This window comes from Heptranchias perlo, chromosome 25, assembly GCF_035084215.1.
Source record: "Heptranchias perlo isolate sHepPer1 chromosome 25, sHepPer1.hap1, whole genome shotgun sequence".
NCBI classification, from domain to species: Eukaryota; Metazoa; Chordata; class Chondrichthyes; order Hexanchiformes; family Hexanchidae; genus Heptranchias; species Heptranchias perlo.
The window spans coordinates 4,000,059-4,021,860 of NC_090349.1; the positions used below are offsets into that span (position 1 = coordinate 4,000,059).

Here is a 21,802-nt window from a genome sequence, read left to right on the forward strand (position 1 = left end):
AAGTCCCCCGGTCCAAATTGGATGCATCCTAGGTTGCTGAGGGAAACAAGGGTGGAGATAGGAGAAGCTCTGACCACAATCTTTCAATCCTCCTTGGATATGGGAGAGGTACCAGAGGACTGGAGGATTGTAAATGTTACACCCCTGATCAAAATAGAGGAGGGATAAACCTAGTAACTACAGGCCAATCAGTCTAACATCAGTGGTGGGAAAACTACTAGAGACCATTGTCAAGGACAAAATTAATTCTCACTTGGAGTAGCATGGGTTAATAAGGGACAGCCAGCGGGTTTGTTAAAAGCAAATCATGTCTGCCTAACCTAATTGAGTTCTTTGATGAAGTAACAGAGAGGGTTGTTGAAGGTAGTGCAGTAGATGGTATATATACATATATACTTACAAAAAGCATTTGATAAAGTACCACATAACAGACATATTCGGAAAATAGAAGCACATGGGATTAAAGGGACAGTGGTAACTTGGGTATGTAATTGGCTAAGGGAGGAGGCAGAGAGTAGTGGTGAATGGATGTTTTTCTGACTGGAGAGAAGTATGCAGTGGGGTCCCCCAGGGGTTGGTATTAGGACTGTTGCTTTTCTTGTTATATATAAATGACCTGGACTTGGGTATAGGGAGTACAATTTCGAAGTTTGCGGATGATACAAAACTTGGCAACGTAGTAAAGAGCGAGCAGGATAGTAGCAGACTTCAGGAGGACACAGACAGACTGGTGAAATAGGCAGACACATGGCACATGAAATTTAATGCGGATAAGTGTGAAGTGATGAACTTTGGGAGGAACAACATGGAGGGGTAGTATAATCTAAATCGGACTATTTTGAGGGGGGTGCAAGAGCAGAGGGACCTCGGGGGTTCATATTCACAAATCTTTGAAGGTGGCAGGACAAGTTGATAAGGCAGTTAAGAAAGCGTATGGGATACTTGGCTTTGTAAATAGGGGCATTGAATACAAAAACAAGGAAGATATGCTAAACCTTTACAAATCACTGGTTAGGTCTCAGCTGGAGTATTGTGTACAATTCTAGGCACCGCACTTTAGGAAGGATGTCAAGGCCTTGGAGAGGGTATAGAGGAGGTTTACCAGGATGATACCAGGGATGAGGGACTTCAGTTATGTGGAGAGATTGCAGAAGCTGGGATTGTTCTCCTGAGAGCAGAGAAGGTTAGTGGGTCGGTAACCAGGGGTCATACATTTAAAATAATTGGCAAAAGAATGAGAGGGGAAATGAGGAGAAATTCTTTCACACAGAGGGTTGTTAAGACCTGGAACGCACTACCTGAAAGGGTGATCAAAAGAAATAGGAGCAGGAGTAGGCCATCCCAGGAATCAGTCTGGTGAGCCTTCATTGCACTCCCACTATGGCAAGTATATCCTCTCTTAGGTAAGGAGACCAAAATTGTACACAATACTCCGGTGCGGTCTCACCAAGGCCCTGTGTAATTGCAGTAAGACTCCTGTACTCAAATCCTCTTGTAATAAAGGCCAACATACCATTTGCCTTCCTAATTTCTTGCTGCACCTGCATGTTAACTTTCAGTGGCTCATGTACAAAGATGTGGAGATGCCGGTGATGGACTGGGGTTGACAATTGTAAACAATTTTACAACACCAAGTTATAGTCCAGCAATTTTATTTTAAATTCACAAGCTTTCGGAGGCTTCCTCCTTCGTCATCGTTCACCTGACGAAGGAGGTAGCCTCCGAAAGCTTGTGAATTTAAAATAAAATTGCTGGACTATAACTTGGTGTTGTAAAATTGTTTACATGTACAAGGACACCCAGATCCCTTTGAACATCAACATTTCCCAATCTCTCTCACCATGTAAAAAATACTCTGCATTTCTGTTTTTCCTACCAAAGTGGATAACTTCACATTTTTCCACATTATATTCCATCTGCCATGTTCTTGCCCACTCACTCACTTAGCTTGTCTATATCCCCTTGAAGCCTCTTTGCATCCTCCTCACAACTCACAATCCCACCTAGTTTTGTGTCATCAGCAAACTTGGAAATATTACATTTGGTCTCCTCATCCAAATCATTGATATAGATTGTGAATAGCTGGGGCCCAAGCACTGATCCCTGCGGTACCCCACTAGTCACTGCCTGCCAACCTGAAAAAGACCCGTTTATTCCTACTCTGTTTTCTGTCTGTTAACCAATTCTCAATCATGCCAGTATGTTACCCCCAATTCCATGTGCTCTAAACTTTGTTCACCAATCTCCTGTGTGGGACCTTATCGAAAGCCTTCTGAAAATTCAAATACGCCACATCCACTGGTTCCCCCTTATCTATTCTACTAGTTACATCCTCAAACAATGCCAATAGGTTTGTCAAACATGAGTTCCCTTTCATAAATCCATGCTGATTTTACCAAATCCTATTATTATTTTCTAAGTGTCCTGTTATCACATCCTTTATTATAGATTCTAGCATTTTCTGATGTCAGGCTAATAGGTCTGTAGTTCCCTGTTTTCTCTCTCCCTCCTTTCTTAAATAGTGGGGTTACATTTGCTACCCTCCAATCTTCAGGACCCGTTCCAGAATCTATAGAATTTTGGAATATGACAACCAATGCATCCACTATCTCTATTGTCACCTCTTTCAAAACACTGGGATGTAGATCAGCAGGTCCTTGGGATTTATCGACTTTCAGTCCCATTAATTTCTCTAGTACTATTTTTTTTACTAATACTAATTTCCTTCAGTTCCTCATTCTCGCCTGACCCTTGGTTCTCTAGTATTTCTGGGAGGTTTCTTCTCCCGTGAAGACAGACACAAAGTATTTGTTTAATTTCTCTGCCATTTCCTTATTCCCCATTATAAATTCTCCCATCTCTGTCTGTAAGGGACCCACATTTGCCTTCGCCAGTCCTTTCCTTTTTACATCCCTATAGAAGCTTTTACAGTCCATTTTTATGTTTCTCGCTAGTTTATTCTCATATTCTATTTTCCCTCTATCAATTTCTTGCTCCTCCTATGATGAATTCTAAAATGCTCCCAATCCTCAGGCTTACTGCTTTTTCTGGCAACTTTATATGCCTCTACCTTTGATTTAATACTATCTTTAATTTCTCTTGTTAGCCTGTTGGGTTTTTATGCCTTCAAGGAATATATATTTGTTGCAAATTATGTATTAGTTCTTTAAATGCTAGCCATTGACTGTCTACCGTCATACCTTTTAATGTAGTTCCCCAATCAACCACAGCCAACTTGCGCCTCATTCCTTGGTAGTTTCCTTTGTTTAGATTTAAGACCCTAGTTTCAGATTGAACTACATCACTTTCAAACTTAATGAAGAATTCTATCATATTATGGTCACTCTTCCCTAAGGGCTCCTTTACAACAAGATTATTAATTAACCCTTTCTCATTGCACAATACTAGATCTAAAATAGCCTGTTCCCTAGTTGGTTTCTCAACATACTGATCTAGAAAACCATCTCGTATACATTCCAGGAATTCATCCTCCACAGTATTAGTGCGAATTTGGTTTGCCCAATCTATATGTAGATTAAAGTCCCCCATGATTACTGTATTACCCTTGTTACATGCACTTCTAAATTCCTGCTTTATACTGTGCCCTACATTACCACTGCTGTTTGGTGGCCTATAAACAACTCCCACCAATGTTTTCTGCCCCTTGCTATTTCTTAGCTTCACCCAAGCTGATTCTACATCTTGATCTTCTGAGCCAAGATCCCTTCTCACTATTGTACTGATCTCATCCTTTATTCCAGGTGATGGAATCAGATTCCATAGGAACTTTCAAAAGGCAATTGAACCTGTACTTGAAGCGATCTAATTTGCAGGGTTTGGGGGAAAAAGCTGGGGTGTGTGACTAAATTGGACAGCTCTTTCAAAGAGGCACGATAGGTCAAATGGCCTCCTTCTGTGCTGTAAGATTCTATGATTCTAAAGATATTAATATTGACTTCTGTATTGTTAAGCTATTTTTCCTAATACATTATACACTATCCTACAGTCGATGGTTCCCTGGATTAGTTCTATCTCCCTTTTTGAAGATAGGAATTATATCTGCTGTCCGCCAGTCCTCTGGTACTCTTCCTTTCTTCTACTGAATTTTTATATACGGATACTTGTGCAGCTCCTCCCTCTATGTCTTTGTGAGTATTCACGGGTGCAATCCATCTGGACCCAGGGCCATGTACTCCTTAAGTTCGGGTAGTTTGTGTAGTGTCTTCTTTCAATCTTAACTGTTGTAATGTTCCTCTTAACTTCTCCTGCTGTTGTCATTTCCTCTTTGTTAGCCTCTTCAATCAAAACTGAGCCAAAGTGTCTGATCATTATCCCTGCCATTTCAGTATCATCTCCTGTGAATTTATCTTGCTCATCCCATAGTGGCCCCATCCCTATCTGAATTCTCCCTTTGTTCTTTATGTGCCCATATAATATTTTACTATTCCTGTTTCCTGTTTCCGTAATCTCCTCCAGCCCCACAATCTTCCGAGATCTCTGCACTCCGCCAATTCTGGCCTCTTACACATCCCCGATTTTCTTCGCTCCACCATTGGTGGCTATGCCTTTAGCTGCCTAGGCCCTAGGCTCTGGAATTCCCTCCCCTAAACCTCTCCGCCTCCTTTAAGACACTCCTTAAAATCTACCTCTTTGACCAAGCTTTTGGACACCTGTCCTAATACCTCCTTATGTGGCTCGATGTCAAATTTTGTCTGATAATCGCTTCTGCGAAGCACCATGGGACAATTTACTATATTAAAGGTGTTATATAAATGCAAGTTGTTGTTGTCATTTATATTCTTTGATATTTTTATTTCAGTTTGACAAAAGCCAAATGAGAATAATCAGGGTTCAAAACAAATGTAACACATCTTTAACAGGGTGGGCTGATTTTTACAGAATGATCCTAAACACAGCATATTTACACTAGCTTTAGTTCTGCCTCAGGGAGTCATGGTCTTCCAACATTCCTCATCAATAGCCCCTGGGTTTACACCCACATTGTGACTCACCCAACTGAGGTGCACAACTCCTCCATGTGGAAGGGAAAGGGAGAGAAATATAAAATCAGGCAGTGAGTCATTCCGACAGCTTTCCATCCCTGCCAACTAGGTACGGTGCATGGCACAGAGATAGGGAACAAAGGAAAGAAAAAAACCGACTTGCAGTGCCTTTCACAATATCAAAGTATTCCAAAGCGTTTCACAGTCAACAGATTACTTTTGAAATGTAGTCATTGTTGTGATGTAGGCAAACTCAGTCAATTTGCGCACAGCAAGCTCCCATAAACAGAAAATGAGATAAATAACCCCTTAAGCTGTTTTTCAAGATATTAGTTGAGAGATAAATATTGGTCAGGACATGAGGGGAACTCTTTATTCCTCTTCTAATAATGCCATGGGATTACATCCACCTGAGAGGGCAGGCAGGGCCACGTTTTAACGCCTCATCCAAAAAACAGCACCTCCAACAACGTACCAGTCCCTCGGTTAACATTGTTGGGTAGGACCAGGACTTCTGCGTATAAATTACACAAGGGAAGAAACACGCTAGATGTTAGGTGGTTCTTCTTTTCCCAGAGAATAGTAGACCTATGGAACAAGTTGCCAGCTTGTGCACTGAGTGCTAATTCACCGTCTACCTTCAAGAGAGAGCTGGACCAGGTCCTGGCTGGAGCGGAGATCACATCATACAAGAGGTAGGTACCAACCAAGACATAGTCAATGTGGTCTCCTGGACTAGTTTCAATCACTTAGGAGGGATTGGAAAGAAATGTTCCAGATTTTTCCCAACTAATTGACCTTGTTTTTTGTTCTGGTGTTTCACCTCTCCCAGAAGACTACACTGCACTTAGGGGGTGTCTTGACTGATCAAGATCACAACTGTATGGGAACGGCTACATGGACCAGCTGGTCTTTTCCTGTCTGATGTTTTTGTATGTATGTTGATGTCAGTCAGACTGTCTAACAGCACAAGAGGTGGTCATGGGGTCTCATCAGCATACATGTGGAAGCTGACCCTATGCCTGCAGATAATATCACCGAGAAACAGCATGCAAATGAGGGACAGAACAGGTGAAGGTGCAGGGACAGAAAGAGCAGCCACTGTTCCAGCTGTGTTGGCTGCATTCAATCATGTATGAGTTTAACCACATGTTGTTTTCATATTTGTGCACAGCAATGAGTTGAATAACCAGATGATCTGTTTTGGGGGTGTTGGTTGAAGGATGAATGTCAGCCCAGATACCAGGAGAACTCCCTACCCTTCTTCGAAGAGGCCTCAACTTAACGTCTCACCCGAAAGACAATGCAGCATTTCCTCCGTACTGCACCGTAGTGTCATCGGAGATCAGAGTGTCATGCTCAAGTCCTGGAGAACGGACTCGAAAGCACAACCGACTGACTCAGAGGCGAGTGCGTTACAAATTGAGCCAAGCTGACTGTCACTTTCTTTTCCTATCTGTCAATATATATTTGCACCGAACACTGTGGGGGTAAAATATGGACTGGAAAATAAATTTGGGCAGAGTGTAAAATGGGCTGCCGATTCACTATCGCCTGTTTTGCACTATTGCCCAAGACAAGTTTCACCCCTGTATCTGTAAAAACCATAAACAATAGGTTTATACACTCGCCCGATACATTTGTTTGAAGGTAATCATTAGGCATTGATCTTTAAAAATGTTCTCATGCTACAGATCAAGTAGATTAGTAGAACACCCTGTAATATAGTTGGGTTAGACTTTTAGAAAAGTCTTGACAATGTTCCACATGAAAGACTTGTGATTAAGCTAAGTCACAGGAATTAGGGGTGGGGAGAGGTTAGGGGAGGGGTTTAGGGAAGGAGCAGGGTTAAGAGAAGGCCTAAGGGAAGGAAATGGGAAAGAGGAAGAGACTTGGCCAATCTTTATGTTTCAAATCTGCAAAACATGTTAACAATCTGCAAATGCGTTGAAATAGACACAAGGAGGCTGAGAGATACAGAAATAAATAATAAAAAAAACGAAACTACGGTCTCACAAAAATTGAGAAAGACATCCCTCGAAGCTATTCAGTAGAATTTAAATAAACACCTACCGTTACTATACTAAAGATAATTGTTCGCGTGGTTTAAATAATGTACAGATCCCCTCAGATTTTCCCGTAAAGCCTTTGCCTCTCTAGGACTGGCCTGTGAGCACCGGGCAAGACGGCACCCGCCGCCATTTTGACTTCGGTCCACCGAGTCTCTGCTCACAAAATGGCGGCCGGTGACGTAGTGTTTGGCCAGCGGGCAGCGGCGCGAGGGCTGACAGTTGGCGCGCGGTTCCAGAAAGTTCGCTGGAGTCCGGGGGGGGAGGAGACAGGGTCCGCTCATCCTCACCTCCCCCCCCCCCCCCTTTTCCCCTCCCCCATTTTACTCTTCTCCCCCACTTTTCCCTTTTTCCCCTCCCCCAACTTTCCCCCTTGTCCCTTCTTCCCCCCTCCCCCTCCCAATTCCCTGCCTCAATCACTGTGCCAAATTCAAGATAGGTGGATGAAGGAAAAGGGGTTGAAGGGAACAGGCGAGTAAATATTATTAGGACTACTTGCCCGTGTGGAATGAAGACAAAGCTGGACTGGTTGGACTGAATGGTCTGTTTTGGGGCCGAGGCTTCTATCTATTTCTTTTGGAGAGCTAGCAATGCTTTATTCCTAAAAATAGTGTTCCTTTATTTGAACGGGTTTGCTGTCAGCATCAGTTTGTGTTTGTAAATCTCACCCCAAATATTTATACCGTGTGGTGAGGTCTACAAAGAGAGATTCTTCTAGAGGTCTTATCCTCTGCACGATGTTGGAGTGTTTCGCACTGAATACATTCGTCTGGGGAAAGAAAGTTGTCATGTGAGGGGATGAAAAACACCCTTTGAATCAACGGACATGCTACACCCTGAAAGGGTGGTGGAAGCAGATTTAATAGTAACGGATATATACTTGTAAAGGAAAAGTTTGCAGAGCTGAGGGGGAAAGAGTGGGGTTAATTGGATAACTCTTTCAAAGAGCCGGCACTGATGAACCTAAAGGCGAGAAGGTAGGAACTGTGGAGGAGCAGAGAGACGTAGGAGTCCAAGTAGAGAAATCACTAAAAGCTACAAAAAATAATTATAAAGGCTAATGGAATGTTGGCCTTTATCTCAAGGGGGCTGGGACACAAAAACAAGGAAGGTATGTTTCAGTTACGGGGGAGTGGGACAAGCTGGATTGCTCTTGCATTGAGCCGGCGTGGATTCGATGGGCCGAATGGCCTCCTTCCATGCTGTAACCTTTCTATGATTATATACATAAAGCTCTGGTTAGACCCCATTTGGAGTACTGCGTTCAGTTCTGGGCACCGCACCTCAGGAAAGATTTATTGGCCTTGGAGAGGGTGCAGTTGAAGGATTATGGCCTTTTTAATACCAGTTTATTAAGGTACAGATCAGCCATGATCTAACTTTTTTAAAATTCGTTCACGGGATGTGGGCATCGCTGGCAAGGCCGGCATTTATTGCCCATCCCTAATTGCCCTCGAGAAGGTGGTGGTGAGCCAGGCTTGTGGAACAGGCTCGAGGGGCTGAATGGCCTAATTATGTTCTGATGAATGGCCTCCTTCTGTGCTGTATGATTCTATAAGGCAAGCACTAAACCCACACTGTTTTATATAGCACTGAATTTAAATCATTCTGTTTGAAAAGTTGGACAGAAAAATTTTTGATTATTATATCTGTACCTCAACTCTATATTCCCACCTTTGCTCCATATCCCTTGATACCCATACCCAACAAAAATCTATCAATCTCAGTCCCCCTAGCATCCACAGGTGGGGGCAGGGAAGAGCTCCAGATTTCCACTGCCCTTTGTGTGAAAAAGAGCTTCCTGATTTCGCTCCTAAGTGGACGTGGCAATCCTGGAGGAGTAGGGGAGCCAGGAGCAGCACTCATGCTCCTGACCCCACAAAAATGATTGGAGAAACTGGTCCAGGACCACTGGTTCAGCTGCTCAACACTCAGTGCCACCGGGCCTAGCACACACTCCACCCAGTGGAAAATCAAAATTGCCTCGTGGTCTTAAATACAACATATTGGGGCTGAAATAACTTTCAATAAAAAGACCATTCTCCTTGTACAGTGGTAGCTCTCGGTTGCTTGCTGGTTCTCATTGGTACATTCGCTGCTTGATCACTGGGAGTTGTCCTACCTGTTTAATCACATTTAAACCGTTCAGTTAAAGGATTTGTTGCTTTTTGCAAATATATTTGAGCTGATGAGTATTTTGAGCACCTTCTACAGGCTTTGCCCTTTGGGCACAAGACTTTTAAGTTATTTTTATATTATGTACATGTTAAAAAAAACAGAATTATTGCCCTGTATTCTTCAGTGTTATGCCCAATACTTGTGAAGAAAATAGTTCAACAATGAACTGTGTCCAAAATGGGCAAAAACTAGGACTTTATGCAAGTCTTTATCTTTTAGTAGTAAATTTACCAGTGGCCATGTCTGCCGTGACTCGCACCCACTGAAAAGAAAGTCACAGGCACGATGCTCAGGAGTTGGTCTCCCTGTTGTCAGTGAATAGTGATGTAGAGGTTAAAGTGGTATACATAACCACCCACCCTCATTTTTTTGATACCCTTTGCATAAGAGCTACAACCAGCAAGTGCTGGTTCCATGAGAATGAGGAATGTGCTCCAGTTTGATCTGTGTGCATTCACAGAAACCAAGATCACTTGCACGAGACCAGGGACAAATTGCTTTTCTAAAGTACTTCATTGGCTGTGAAGCGCTTTGAGATATCCTGAGATCATGAAAGGTGCTGTAGAAATGCAAGTTCTTTCCTTTCTTTATTTAAAACAAGTGGGTAGATATTTTCCAGCTATTCATCCACCGTGAAATTACATCACAGCACCTCGGACTACCCCTTCTGGAAAAACTAGACTGATTCACAACCACTGTAATTACTGTTTTAAAAAAAAACAATCCATTTGAAAAATGAACACCTCACCATACATGGTACGAAGTGGTAATCGGTGGAATACGGGTTTAATCTCCACTTCAGAGGTATGCTACGCCAGGCTTCCCTTTACTCCCGACTTTCCTCATTTTGGAGTAGCTGCACACAAAACAGGTACGTGACAGTAAAGAACCTGCCTTCTGTTCTTTACTGTCACGTACCTGTTTTGTGTGCAGCTACTCCAAAATGAGGAAAGTCGGGAGTAAAGGGAAGCCTGGCAGAAATCTTTCACCCAAAGGGAGAGTTGTGGAATAAGTTACCAGCTAACAGTCATTGAAGTAGACAGTGTATTCAAGGGACAGCATTTGTGCAGAGGATTGAGGTGGGTATGTGGAATTGATCTCTGAAAACAGGATGAGCTTGTTGGGTCAGGTGGCCGTTCCTAAGAATCCCAATGTTCTCTTTACATGAGCTATACTTTATCTCCCTGCCCTTCTCTCCTGAAGGAGTTGACTCACTTACTGGACAATCCCTCTCCAATATCAGACTGCGAGTCAGAGGATTTTATTGAAGCCACCACCTATGGCGATAATCTCTGCACTGGGGACTCCAATGCCTCCATTCTATTGGCTAGCACAATACATATACAAAGAGTGAACTTGCATTTATATGCCGCCTTTCACGACCTCAGGACATCCCAAAGCGCTTCACAGCCAATGAAGTACTTTTGAAGTGTAGTCACTGCTGTAAGGTAGGGAACGCAGCAGCCAATGCCAAGAGTCTGAGCCATGGATCTCAGCCAAGTGCCCATCGTCATGTGGGAATCTTAGCCATACGTGTCAGCAGACTGACCGTAGAGCCTGCTACTGTTTGCACGTTACAGGCAGAGATCACTGAATGATGAGCAGGAACAGATCTTCCCCCTCCCTTACCCAAGGATGCTGCTAACATCTAGGGAGGACCTTGTTTGTATGACTCCAAAATAAAGCCTCCTTACCACTGAACCATTGCCTATTGAATTAGAATCACGGTCAAAGTTTGATGGACCATTGGAAACTGTTTAATATTGGGAGGTGTAGCATGCTCAAGAACACAACTGCCCACCAAAGGCATGGTAGGGTACACAGGCATCAGCACACAAGGTTCCCAGTCCATCATTTGTCTACAGAAAAGTCATGACGGTCTGATTTTTCCCGATCTGCCACTTCTCCAAGGGGTAAAATCGAATCAGGATCCTGGAAAGAAGAAGTTAAGAGTTTAAGAAACAGTGCAACAGTGGAACATAGTTCCATTGGATGTGTCTCTTTTATGAGACGCTTAATTGGATAAATCAAGCTTGTCCTCGCAGGCCGCCTAGGTCCATTGTATAGATGTCTTACTGCAGTTATACAGGGCCTTGGTGATACCACAACTGGAGTACTCTGTGCAGTTTTAGTCTCCTTACCTAAGAAAGGAGATACTTGCCATAGAGGGAGTGCAGTGAAGGTTCACCAGACTGATTCCTGGGATGGCAGGACTGTCGTATGAGGAGAGATTGGGTCGACTCGGCCTGTATTCACTCGAGTTTAGAAGAACGAGAGGGGATCTCATTGAAATGTATAAAATTCTGACAGGGCTAGACAGACTGGATGCAGGGAGGATGTTTCCCCTGGCTGGGGGGTCCAGAACGAGGGGTCACAGTCTCAGGATAAGGGGTAGGACATTTAGGACTGAGATGAGGAGAAATTTCTTCACTCAGAGGGTGGTGAACCTGTGGAATTCTCTACCACAAAAGGCTGTGGAAGCCAAGTCACTGAATATATTTAAGAAAGAGCTAGATAGATTTCTAGACACAAAAGGCATCAAGGGGTATGGGGAGAGAACGGGAATATGGTATTGAGATAGAGGATCAGCCATGATCATACTGAATGACGCAGCAGGCTCAAAGGGCCGAATGGCCTACTCCTGCTCCTATTTTCTATGTTTCTCTGGAGCCTCACGGATAATATACAAAGTTCAAATCAACGCTCCCACTCATTTTCATTTCCTAAGCTGCTAATACTAACACATCCTGATGTTCTAATTTAGGATTTACGAGCCAACATCCCTTTCAAAACCCCCAAGGCCATATAATCCAAGCCATCCAATAAATAAAAGCAGAATTAGAACAGAGTTCCCTGGCCTTTATGACTGGATTTAATGTGGACACCCAAAGATACATTTACAATGTAACATCCCCAATTGTATTATTACACTTGTGTGTTTCAACCTTGCATGAAGTATCACAGTAGAAAAATCTGATCTCCGGAGCTTTCGATCCTTGCTCTGTGAGTTAACTGATGAGGCAACAGTTGAGTTGCTACAAATGGATGAATTGTTCTCCCCAATTTTCTTTCCTCCGTAAGACTCCGACTCGTCCTGGTGTATGTTGCCAAGGGGGCTGGTCACCCGCCACTATCCTCTCCTGGGCGGTCGTAAGCCCGACAGTGAGTGTTAGCAGGCTATTCGACTGCAGTAGGCATCGTAGCCATGTCCAATCATCATACCCAAAAGCATTGCGATCAATGTAGCATCTCATCCACTACCTTGTCTGCCATCAGCTAACTCTCAGGAAATCAGATTTTTCTATTGTGGCACTATAGCCCATGCTGGTAGGCACTTGTTAAAAAAAAAAATCAAATTTTTAAAAAGGAGCCAGAACAAAATTTTAAAGACAATTTTAACTTTTTATTTTGTAGAGGGACGTTTCCCTACAGTCATTAGTATACCGTGCTGGAACGGAACAGCTGATGCTCAGGTACTTTCCACCATTGTGCACACATGCAATTCTCAAAACAATTAGGGAACAAGACTGCATTATTCAATCAGATTTCCTCCTTTCTTCTCCTGGGTTATGGTTAAATCAAAGCTCCGCCTGCCTGTTCAGATGGGCATCAAAGAATGGTCAACGGGCACTTTGGTCTTACTCATCTCTCTTCAGTGACGGCATAGTCCCTGTGCAGACTAAGCTTCTGGAATACAAGACATTACGATATCTCACGTCTCTTTCAGGCTTCAGAACCTCTAGGCATGCCCCTGGTACAAAGTCCAAGAACAAGCAGTGAGGCAAAAAAGGGACAAATAGTTGCAGGGTGCAAGGGAGGCCTCTGGCCTACACTGATCTGTCTCCGAGTACCCTGGGAAGGGAGTTAGCCTCAAAGCATGCCTGCCCATTTACCAAAGGCCCTCTCCATAGAACTGGATGAAGCAGTTGCATCGAGGTAGAAATTGGTATCCGTTGCACCCATGTTTCAGGCTTCAAACGGGCACAAGCATACCAATTTAGCAGTGGGACAGCCTGTGCCCAATCTGTGCAGTCTTTAGTCCTACTGCTAAATTCGTGGGGCCTTTTTTCAGGCATGTCGGGCAGATGCCTAAAATAGGCATTAGGTTCCTAAAGAAAGTAAATTAGGGGCCTAATGCCTGTTGAAGGACCCCATCCAGAAATGAGTCACTGATAAGTGGGGCAGGAGTCTGGCCTATCCCCTCAGGATTCTATAGTCGCCACCAATGAAAGGAAGCTAAGTTTAATTTCTCTCATAAAACAACCAGGAGGTGCAGGAGTCCCCTGACTCCAGTTGCGATGATGCCGCCGCCCCCCACCCCGGTATTTAGCTGAGGGCTGCTGTTAGTGAGGCAGGCGGCTCAACATTGATCTCTTCGCTCCGGTGAGCTGCCTGTTAAGGCACAACCAGCGCAGGCAGCTCTCCCCGTGTCCGGGCGCACGCTGGTCTTGCAGCGCTGAGTCTGGGCCTGAAGACGGGATCCAAACCAAAATCTACCCCATTGTTTATTACAGGGTACGTCGCTCCTTCATTACAAAGCATAGAGTCATAGAGTTATACAGCACGGATAGAGGCCCTTCGGCCCATCGTGTCCGCGCCGGCCATCAAGCCCTGTCTAATCTAATCCCATATTCCAGCATTTGGTCCGTAGCCTTGTATGCTATGGCATTTCAAGTGCTCATCCAAATGCTTCTTGAATGTTGTGAGGGTTCCTGCCTCCACAACCCTTTCAGGCAGTGAGTTCCAGACTCCAACCACCCTCTGGGTGAAAAAGGTCTTTCTCAAATCCCCTCTAAACCTCCCGCCTTTTACCTTGAATCTATGCCCCCTTGTTATAGAACCCTCAACGAAGGGAAAAAGCTCCTTAGTATCCATCCTATCTGTGCCCCTCATAATTTTGTACACCTCAATCATGTCCCCCCTCAGCCTCCTCTGCTCCAAGGAAAACAAACCCAATCTTCCCAGTCTCTCATCATAGCTGAAGCGCTCCAGCCCTGGTAACAAAGCAGTGTATCCTCTAACTTATGAGCAACACCACTAGTATTTTAAAATTAAACTGGAGTTGCGGGTAGAGACGCAAAACAGCCAATTTGTGCTGTTGCGCAAAATTTGACCATTTAATAGTTTAGACACATATTTCTAACTCCCTGGTACTTAAAGGATAATTTAAGTTAATTTTTCTCCTCTTGTTCACATCACCAGCTGTCGGAATCTTCCCTCTGACCAACATTCACTGTGTGCACATCAGATAATTAGAATCCTGGAGAAGCAACACATTTCTTCATTTGGAGCAAAAGCATCAAAGTGTCATCATGATGGTGGACGGTGAGCAGGAAAACGTTAAGATTCTGAACTCGCGTTAGAGTCGCCAAAGAAAAAAGAGCCAGGCACATTGAACCTAATCTGAGAAGCCTGAAGTGATTCAGTGCAAGCTAAATGAATCGTAGTACAACAACAAAGATCTTGCCTTCAGAATCAGCTTTGACTATCAGATAACGGTCAGCTGTGGCTCAGTGATAGCACTCTCCTCTCTCAGTCAAGGTCATGGGTTCAAGTCTCACTCCATAGACTTGAGCACAGAATCTATGCTGACACTTGCGTGCAGTACTGAGGGAGTGCTGCACTGTCGGAGGTGCCGACTTTTGGGTGAGACGTTAAACCGAGGTCCCGTCTGCCCTCTCAGTTAGGGTTGCCAACTCTGGTTGGATATTCCTGGAGGTGTCATCACATGACCTCCTGGCTCCAACCGCCTCGCCCCCACACTCCTCCCATTGGTCATCTAACAAGCCCAAACTTGCCGCGCCCTGCCTTCCCACGGCCAATTGGAAAGCGAACAGACTTTTCATTACCCGATTAGATAATTCTTGACTGACACTCAAAAAGCCTTTTTTCCCATGTTTATAACTAATAAATATAAGTGTCCAAAGAAAATCTTTTAAAAACGCAATTTTTCTTTTAGTGCCCCTTTGATTTTTCTCTTGGGTTGCTCGCAGCAGTGTCCTGGAGATTAATCTTTAATTCCTGGAAGCTCCAGGGCAATCCTGGGGGGGGGCTGGCAACCCTACACCCAGTGCATGTAAAAGATCCCATGGCACAATTGGAAAAAGAGCAGTCCCTGGTATCCTAGCCAACCCCTATCACTTAACTAACACCAACAAACTGGTCATTATCTCATTGTTGTTTGTAGGACCTGGCTGTGCGCAAAATGGCTGCCGCATTTTCCTACAAAACACCAGTGACTACACTTCAATAGTACTTCATTTTGTAATGCTCTTTGGGATGTCCTGGGGATGTGAAAAGTGCTATATAAATGCAAATTCTTTATGTGGGCAAGTGGGGTTATGAGCAAATGGATTGTCATGCATTGCTATATGGATGATATGTTCAACAATAATTGCAATTTTCTTTAAACTCTGACATTTTGCCCTGTCATTCATTATTTTTAGGTCATGAGCTCTTGTATACTGGACATCTAATTGAGTCTTCCAATTGCATGCAGTCAGTGGGTGGGTCCTTTATTTCAAAAAACATCTCCTGACAGAAAAATCACCCAAGTTAGTGCTCCAGACTGAAAGCTTCATGCCTGTTTAATAAATGCATGTCCCTATTCAGCAAAGATCTGGTGACAAAATTGAAAAGCCAACCACACTGTGGTCAAATAGATGGTAGCAACAGCCAGAATTTCCTGTAACGATTAGAATTTTCAACGCCAAAAGGAAGGATTTCTGGGGGTTTTCAAGCAAGTCCCAAACTACAGATGGCATTTTTACTGCTACGCAGAACACTCTGCAGATACACGCTCGTGACTTTATAAATTGTGTAGCCCTTGGTGTAGACAGCACTACACCGCTGTGAATTTCGAACCTAGAAAAATTATCTTGATTAAAGTCCAGGAGCAAAATGAAAATGTCCATGCCTTTGGATGCCCTGCTTTCTTCCCAACCCGCTCAGCCCACCCACCACTGCCCCCCTCAGTCTCTGGCAGTGGATCAACAATCACCGCCCTGCTCCGCATTTCCTTCCAGAAAGTCTGTTCACTCATTAACAAGGTCCCTGTCATCGCAATCTTATTGTGGACGACTGCAATGACATCACGGCATTGACGGAAACTTGGCCACCACACCAATGGCCCTTTAAGGAAAGGAAAGAACTTGCATTTATATAACGCTTTTCATGACCTAAGGACGTCCCAAAGTGCTTTACAGCCAATGAAATGCTATTGAAGTGCAGTGACTCTTTAATGTAGGAAAACAGCAATAGTCCCACAAACAGCAATATGACAATGTCCAGATAATCTGTTTTAGTGATGTTGGATGAGGGATAAATATTGGCCAGGACACTGGGAGAACTCCCCAGCTCTTCTTCAAGTAGTGCCATTGGATCTTTTACATCCACCTGAGAGGACAGATGGGACCTCGGTTTAACGTCTCATCTGACAGTGCAGCACTGGAGTGTCAGCCTGCATTATGTGCTCAAGCCTCTGGAGTTTGAACCCACAATCTTCTGACTCAGAGATGAAAGTGTTACTGACTGAGCCACGCCTGACACCTCTGCCACAAGGCTCTGAATGCTCTCACTTACCTGTCTGTGGTTAGTCCGAGCTCCTGGGTGAGGAACTCAAAGAACTTGGCGCTGTGTTGCTTGTTCTGCTCTGCAGTGCCCACCACACCAATGGAAGACACAACCAGTTGGACACAGGGGGCCATGCTGCCTCCAATTGACATTATCAGGCCCGCCTTCACACTCGCATTGATTCTCTGTAAAAAGAAAAGGAATAAATGCACAGGACATTTTGTTGTACGTAATGGGCATGGAAAGGTTGACACTACCCTAAGCAATCAGTAGTCTCATTAGTATGTAAATTGTTGACTTATCAACAATCTGCATTTATATAGCATCTTTAATGTAGAAAAATATGCCACTGTACTTCACAGAGGCGTAATCGAAATATTAGGAGTGGTGAATAGCTTGGTCAAAGAGGTGGGTTTAAAGGAGGGCCTTAAAGGATGAGAGAGAAGTGAAGAGACGGAGAGGTTTAAGGAGAGAATTCCAGAATGTGGGACTTAGACAGCCCTCAGTAGTGGGGTGAAGGGAGGATGGATATACAAGAGACCAAAGTCAGAGGAATGGAGAGGTTTTTGGGGGTTGTAGGGCTGGAGGAGGTTACAGAGATAGGGAGGGGCGAGGCCACATACGGATTTAAACACGAGGATGAGAATTATAAATTGGGGGACTGAGAGCCAATGCAGGTCAGCAGGAGTGATGCGTGATTGGAATTTGGTGCGGGACATGGGAAGCAGAGCTTTGGATGAGTTGAAGTTTATGGAGGATGGGAGACCGCCCAGGTGAGCATTGAATTAGTTCAACTGGCACTATATAAATGCAAGTTGTTGTTGTAGCAAAGACATGGATGGCCTTCTTCTGTGTTGTAAACTTCTATGATTCTAATCCTTGGTGACAGACTTAGTAATCCAGTACTTAAATCGGGCAGAACTCCAGGACACTGTTGATGACTGAGCAGTCAGTCTGGCTCACTAACAGGACCTTGGGGGGACGCAGGGAGACCTGTCACGGGAGGTGATGGGAGTATTCCGATAAGGCAATGCTCGAAAATGTAGGGTGGCCCTGGCAGATAAGCAGTGGGAAGCTTATCAGTGCTCTGTGCTGGTAGGCTTTGCAGTTTTAGCTAGTTAAAGTCCAGTAGTCCTCCTGGACACACTTGGGAGTGGGGTCTCTAAGCCTTTGCTCTGCTAACCTGCACCATGCTCTCTGGACTTATCAGTAGTGTGTGTCCCTTCAGGGAGAGAGTGTACACTCCATACTGGACAAACAGAAACTCTGCCAGTGTGGATTTCCAGAAACTTGGAGACTCCTAAGGTGCTTTTATTCTTTGGCTCCTATAGCCCAGGTCTCCACCAGCTCGCTGCCAGATGAAGCAGTTAAAACTGCCAGATTTAGTTAAGACCGGTGGTCAGGGTGACCCATTTTTCACTGGACTTAGTGCCCGCTGCCTTACCATGCCCAGTAAAAGTGCTGCACAGGTGGCAGTGTAATGTCGGCCCTCCCGATAATATCATCCTACAGATGCCCCTATCCGTATCATGTTGTGACATCACTAGTTGATGACATCATGATTCAATTTTACTGCCCACCTGCAGTGGCCAATCAGCCTTGGCCATTCCTCGGGTTGAGGGAGACTGGAGGCACAGTTTAAAATTACAACACAGAACAGGCCATTTGGCCCAACCAGCCCATGTTGGTGTTTATCCTCCACATGAACAGTATCCTAATCCCATGCGCCCATCCCTTTATCTCCATTCCTTCAACCGTCACAAAAGGAAATGGTTAGATAGGTGATTGAAGGAAAAGAACTTGTATTTCTATAGCGCCTTTCACGACCTTAGGACATTTCCGAGTGCTTTACAGCCAATGAAGTATTTTTGAAGTGTAGTTGTTGTTGTAAAATAGAAAATGTGACAGCCAGTTTTGCGCACAGCAAGATCCCACAAACAGCAATGACATAATGACCAGATAATCTGTTTTTTCAATGCTGTTGGTTGAGGGAAAAATATTGGCCTGGACACTTGCAGAACTCACCTGCTCTTCTTCGAATAATGCCATGGGATCACTTGCATCTAGCCGAGTGGACAGACGAAGCCTCGGTTTAACACCTAATCCGAAAGACAATGTAACACTCCCTCAGTACTGCACTGAAGTGTCAGCCTAGATTATGTGCTCAAGTCTCTGAAGTGGGACTTGAACTCAAAATCTTCGGACTCAGGCGAGGCTGACACCTTGAAAAGGGAGTAAACGGACATGGGAACAGGGCAGGAACATAGGATTGGGACTACTGATTATAGAATCATAGAAGTTTACAACATGGAAACAGGCCCTTCGGCCCAACATGTCCATGTCGCCCAGTTTATACCACTAAGCTAGTCCCAGTTGCCTGCACTTGGCCCATATCCCTCTATACCCATCTTACCCATGTAACTGTCCAAATGCTTTTTAAAAGACAAAATTGTACTCGCCTCTACTACTGCCTCTGGCAGCTCGTTCCAGACACTCACCACCCTTTGAGTGAAAAAATTGCCCCTCTGGACCCTTTTGTATCTCTCTCCTCTCACTTTAAATCTATGCCCCCTCGTTATAGACTCCCCTACCTTTGGGAAAAGATTTTGACTATCTACCTTATCTATGCCCCTCATTATTTTATAGATTTCTATAAGATCACCCCTAAACCTCCTACTCTCCAGGGAAAAAAGTCTCAGTCTATCCAACCTCTCCCTATAAGTCAAACAAGAAGGAAAGGCAGTAACAGAGATTGAGCAGAGGACAGAGAACAGAAATATGTTTAGAGGCACAATGTTTAAATACTGGTGTTCTGTAGACAACCTGAGACAAAGGTGAAAAGGTCTAATTGTTCCTGCTGCATTTTCATTGTTGCCAGGTATGTCAGAAGCAACGTCACTGAAACTGGGTGTGGGGCAATGAATTTTAAACATCATACTTGCAGCTCCAGGACTTCGGTTTGTGAGCCACAGTAACCTTATTTCTCCCACCAAAATATTTCAGTAGGTGTGGGGCTGTTTTGTTGATTTCATTAGGTGGGACTGGGGTTGATTGATTACAGTAGGTGGGACTGGGGTTGTTGATTTCATTAGGTGGGACTGGGATTGTTGATTACAGTAGGTGGGACTGGGATTGTTGATTTCATTAGGTGGGACTGGGGTTGATTGATTACAGTAGGTGGGACTGGGGTTGTTGATTTCATTAGGTGGGACTGGGGTTGTTGATTACAGTAGGTGGGACTGGGGTTGTTGATTACAGTAGGTGGGACTGGGGTTGTTGATTACAGTAGGTGGGACTGGGGTTGTTGATTTCATTAGGTGGGACTGGGGTTGTTGATTTCATTAGGTGGGACTGGGGTTGTTGATTTCATTAGGTGGGACTGGGGTTGTTGATTACAGTAGGTGGGACTGGGGTTGTTGATTTCATTAGGTGGGACTGGGATTGTTGATTTCATTAGGTGGGACTGGGGTTGTTGATTTCATTAGGTGGGACTGGGGTTGTTGATTACAGTAGGTGGGACTGGGGTTGTTGATTACAGTAGGTGGGACTGGGGTTGTTGATTACAGTAGGTGGGACTGGGGTTGTTGATTACAGTAGGTGGGACTGGGTTATTGATTACAGTATAAACACTATCGAACGTGTTGTAATTCCTATGTAATCTATCTAACCTATTCTCAAATGTTGACATGGTCTCTGCTTCAATCACTAACTCTGGCAGTGCATTCCATGGCCTCACAACCCTCTGCAGGACCCAGGCTATAACGTAAAAGGCCCTTTAAAAACAGTGACACTTGTGTCAGAGCAAAAACAAAGACACAAGTATCTATAGATAAATCAGAATTTAGCTCTTCCTCCAGCCCCAGCCTGTATGTCACTTGTTTAGAGATTTGAAACTACTAACTGAACTACACCGGAGCAAGTTGCAGAAAGCTTTTAGGGGATCAGATCATCCCCAACCTGATATGAGTTTCTTATTCCGAGGTGTGTGTGTCTCAATTCCCTTGAGCTGAGAGCTCAGTCCCTGATCAGAATCCAAGTGAAACGCCACGGAAATTCTCTCTTTAAAAGTTAAACCTGCCTCCTTGGGTTTGTCGAGGATGACGGCGGCCGCACAGCACAACTTATTCACCAGGTCCTCGGAAAAGCAGCACGCCGGCAGGTTACTCTCCAGGTCTATGAAGGGCATTTCCTAGGCAGGCCCGAATCCTACTGTTGCAAACAACAAGCCGGGACGCTGGGGTTGGAGGACGTGCCGAGCCGAAAACTAGTGCTGCTATTGGCTGCAAAAGACAGCACCCATCCCCCCACCTTATCTACATTAAAGGACATTCTCTGCCGACTGAATTCAAGGATTCTTTTTCTTGCAATGACTGATGCGCAGTGTTGTTTTAACAACCTTGCATTCTGATTTACAAAGATATAGGTTACCTCCAGACTCAACAATTCCAGTGCTCTCCTCTCCTGGCCAGCCTCCCATCTTCCATCCTCCATAAACTGCAGCTCATCCAAAATTCTGCTGCCCGTATCCTAACCCGCACCAAGACACATTCGCCCATCACCTCTGCGCTCGCTGGCCTACATTAGCTCCCAGTCCAGTAACACCTTGATTTTAAAATTTTTATCCTCGTGTTCAAATGCCTCCGTGGCCTCGCCCCTCCCTATCTCTGTAACCTCGTCCAGCCCTACAACCCTCCGAGATCTCTTTGTTCCTCCAACTCCATTCGCCCATCCATTGGCGGGCATGCCTTCAGCTGTCTAAGCCCTAAGCTCTGGAATTTCCTCCCTATACCTCTCCACCTCTCTACTCCAACTCCTTTAAGACGCTCCTTTGAGTAGATTGGGACTCTACTCATTGGAGTTCAGAAGAATGAGAGGCGATCTTATTGAAACATATAAGATTGTGAAGGGTCTTGATCGGGTGGATGCAGTAAGGATGTTCCCAAAGATGGGTGAAACTAGAACTAGGGGGCATAATCTTAG

At 44.5% G+C, this 21,802-nt stretch overlaps 2 protein-coding genes and 1 long non-coding RNA gene across 7 annotated transcripts in view; 1 reads left to right on the top strand and 2 right to left on the bottom strand.

The window, feature by feature from the left end:
- Positions 1 to 7,247, bottom strand: part of klhl22 (kelch-like family member 22) — a 62,720-nt gene extending 55,473 nt beyond the window's left edge. For all 5 annotated transcript variants that reach the window (XM_068005462.1, XM_068005461.1, XM_068005463.1 and 2 more), the window contains exon 1: positions 7,077 to 7,247. The gene's annotated coding sequence lies outside the window, so the exon portion shown is untranslated. The remainder of the gene's footprint in view (positions 1 to 7,076) is intronic.
- A 24-nt stretch (positions 7,248 to 7,271) lies between these two features.
- Positions 7,272 to 17,378, top strand: LOC137341945 (uncharacterized). Its single transcript, XR_010967169.1, has 4 exons — positions 7,272 to 7,613; positions 12,665 to 12,723; positions 14,453 to 14,575; positions 15,697 to 17,378. It is a non-coding gene; the product is annotated as an uncharacterized lncRNA (long non-coding RNA).
- On the bottom strand, positions 10,985 to 21,082 carry ddt (D-dopachrome tautomerase). Its single transcript, XM_068005465.1, has 3 exons — positions 20,901 to 21,082; positions 16,832 to 17,007; positions 10,985 to 11,182 (listed from the first exon to the last, which is right to left on the bottom strand). The coding sequence occupies exons 1-3, from the start codon at positions 21,006 to 21,008 to the stop codon at positions 11,110 to 11,112; spliced, it is 357 nt and encodes a 118-aa protein (XP_067861566.1). The 5' UTR covers positions 21,009 to 21,082; the 3' UTR covers positions 10,985 to 11,109.
- Between the last annotated feature and the right edge of the window lie 720 nt (positions 21,083 to 21,802).

Bases quoted from the DNA above. Each gene is read 5' to 3' on its own strand.
- ddt (XM_068005465.1), bottom strand. From the start codon at position 21,008: ATGCCCTTCATAGACCTGGAGAGTAACCTGCCGGCGTGCTGCTTTTCC. The intron at 17,008-20,900 runs GCAGGTTTAACT...TTCTTTTTACAG, and splicing joins TCCTCGACAAACCCAAGGAG to AGAATCAATGCGAGTGTGAA. The intron at 11,183-16,831 runs GTAAGTGAGAGC...TCTTCTTTCCAG, and splicing joins CTCGGACTAACCACAGACAG to GATCCTGATTCGATTTTACC.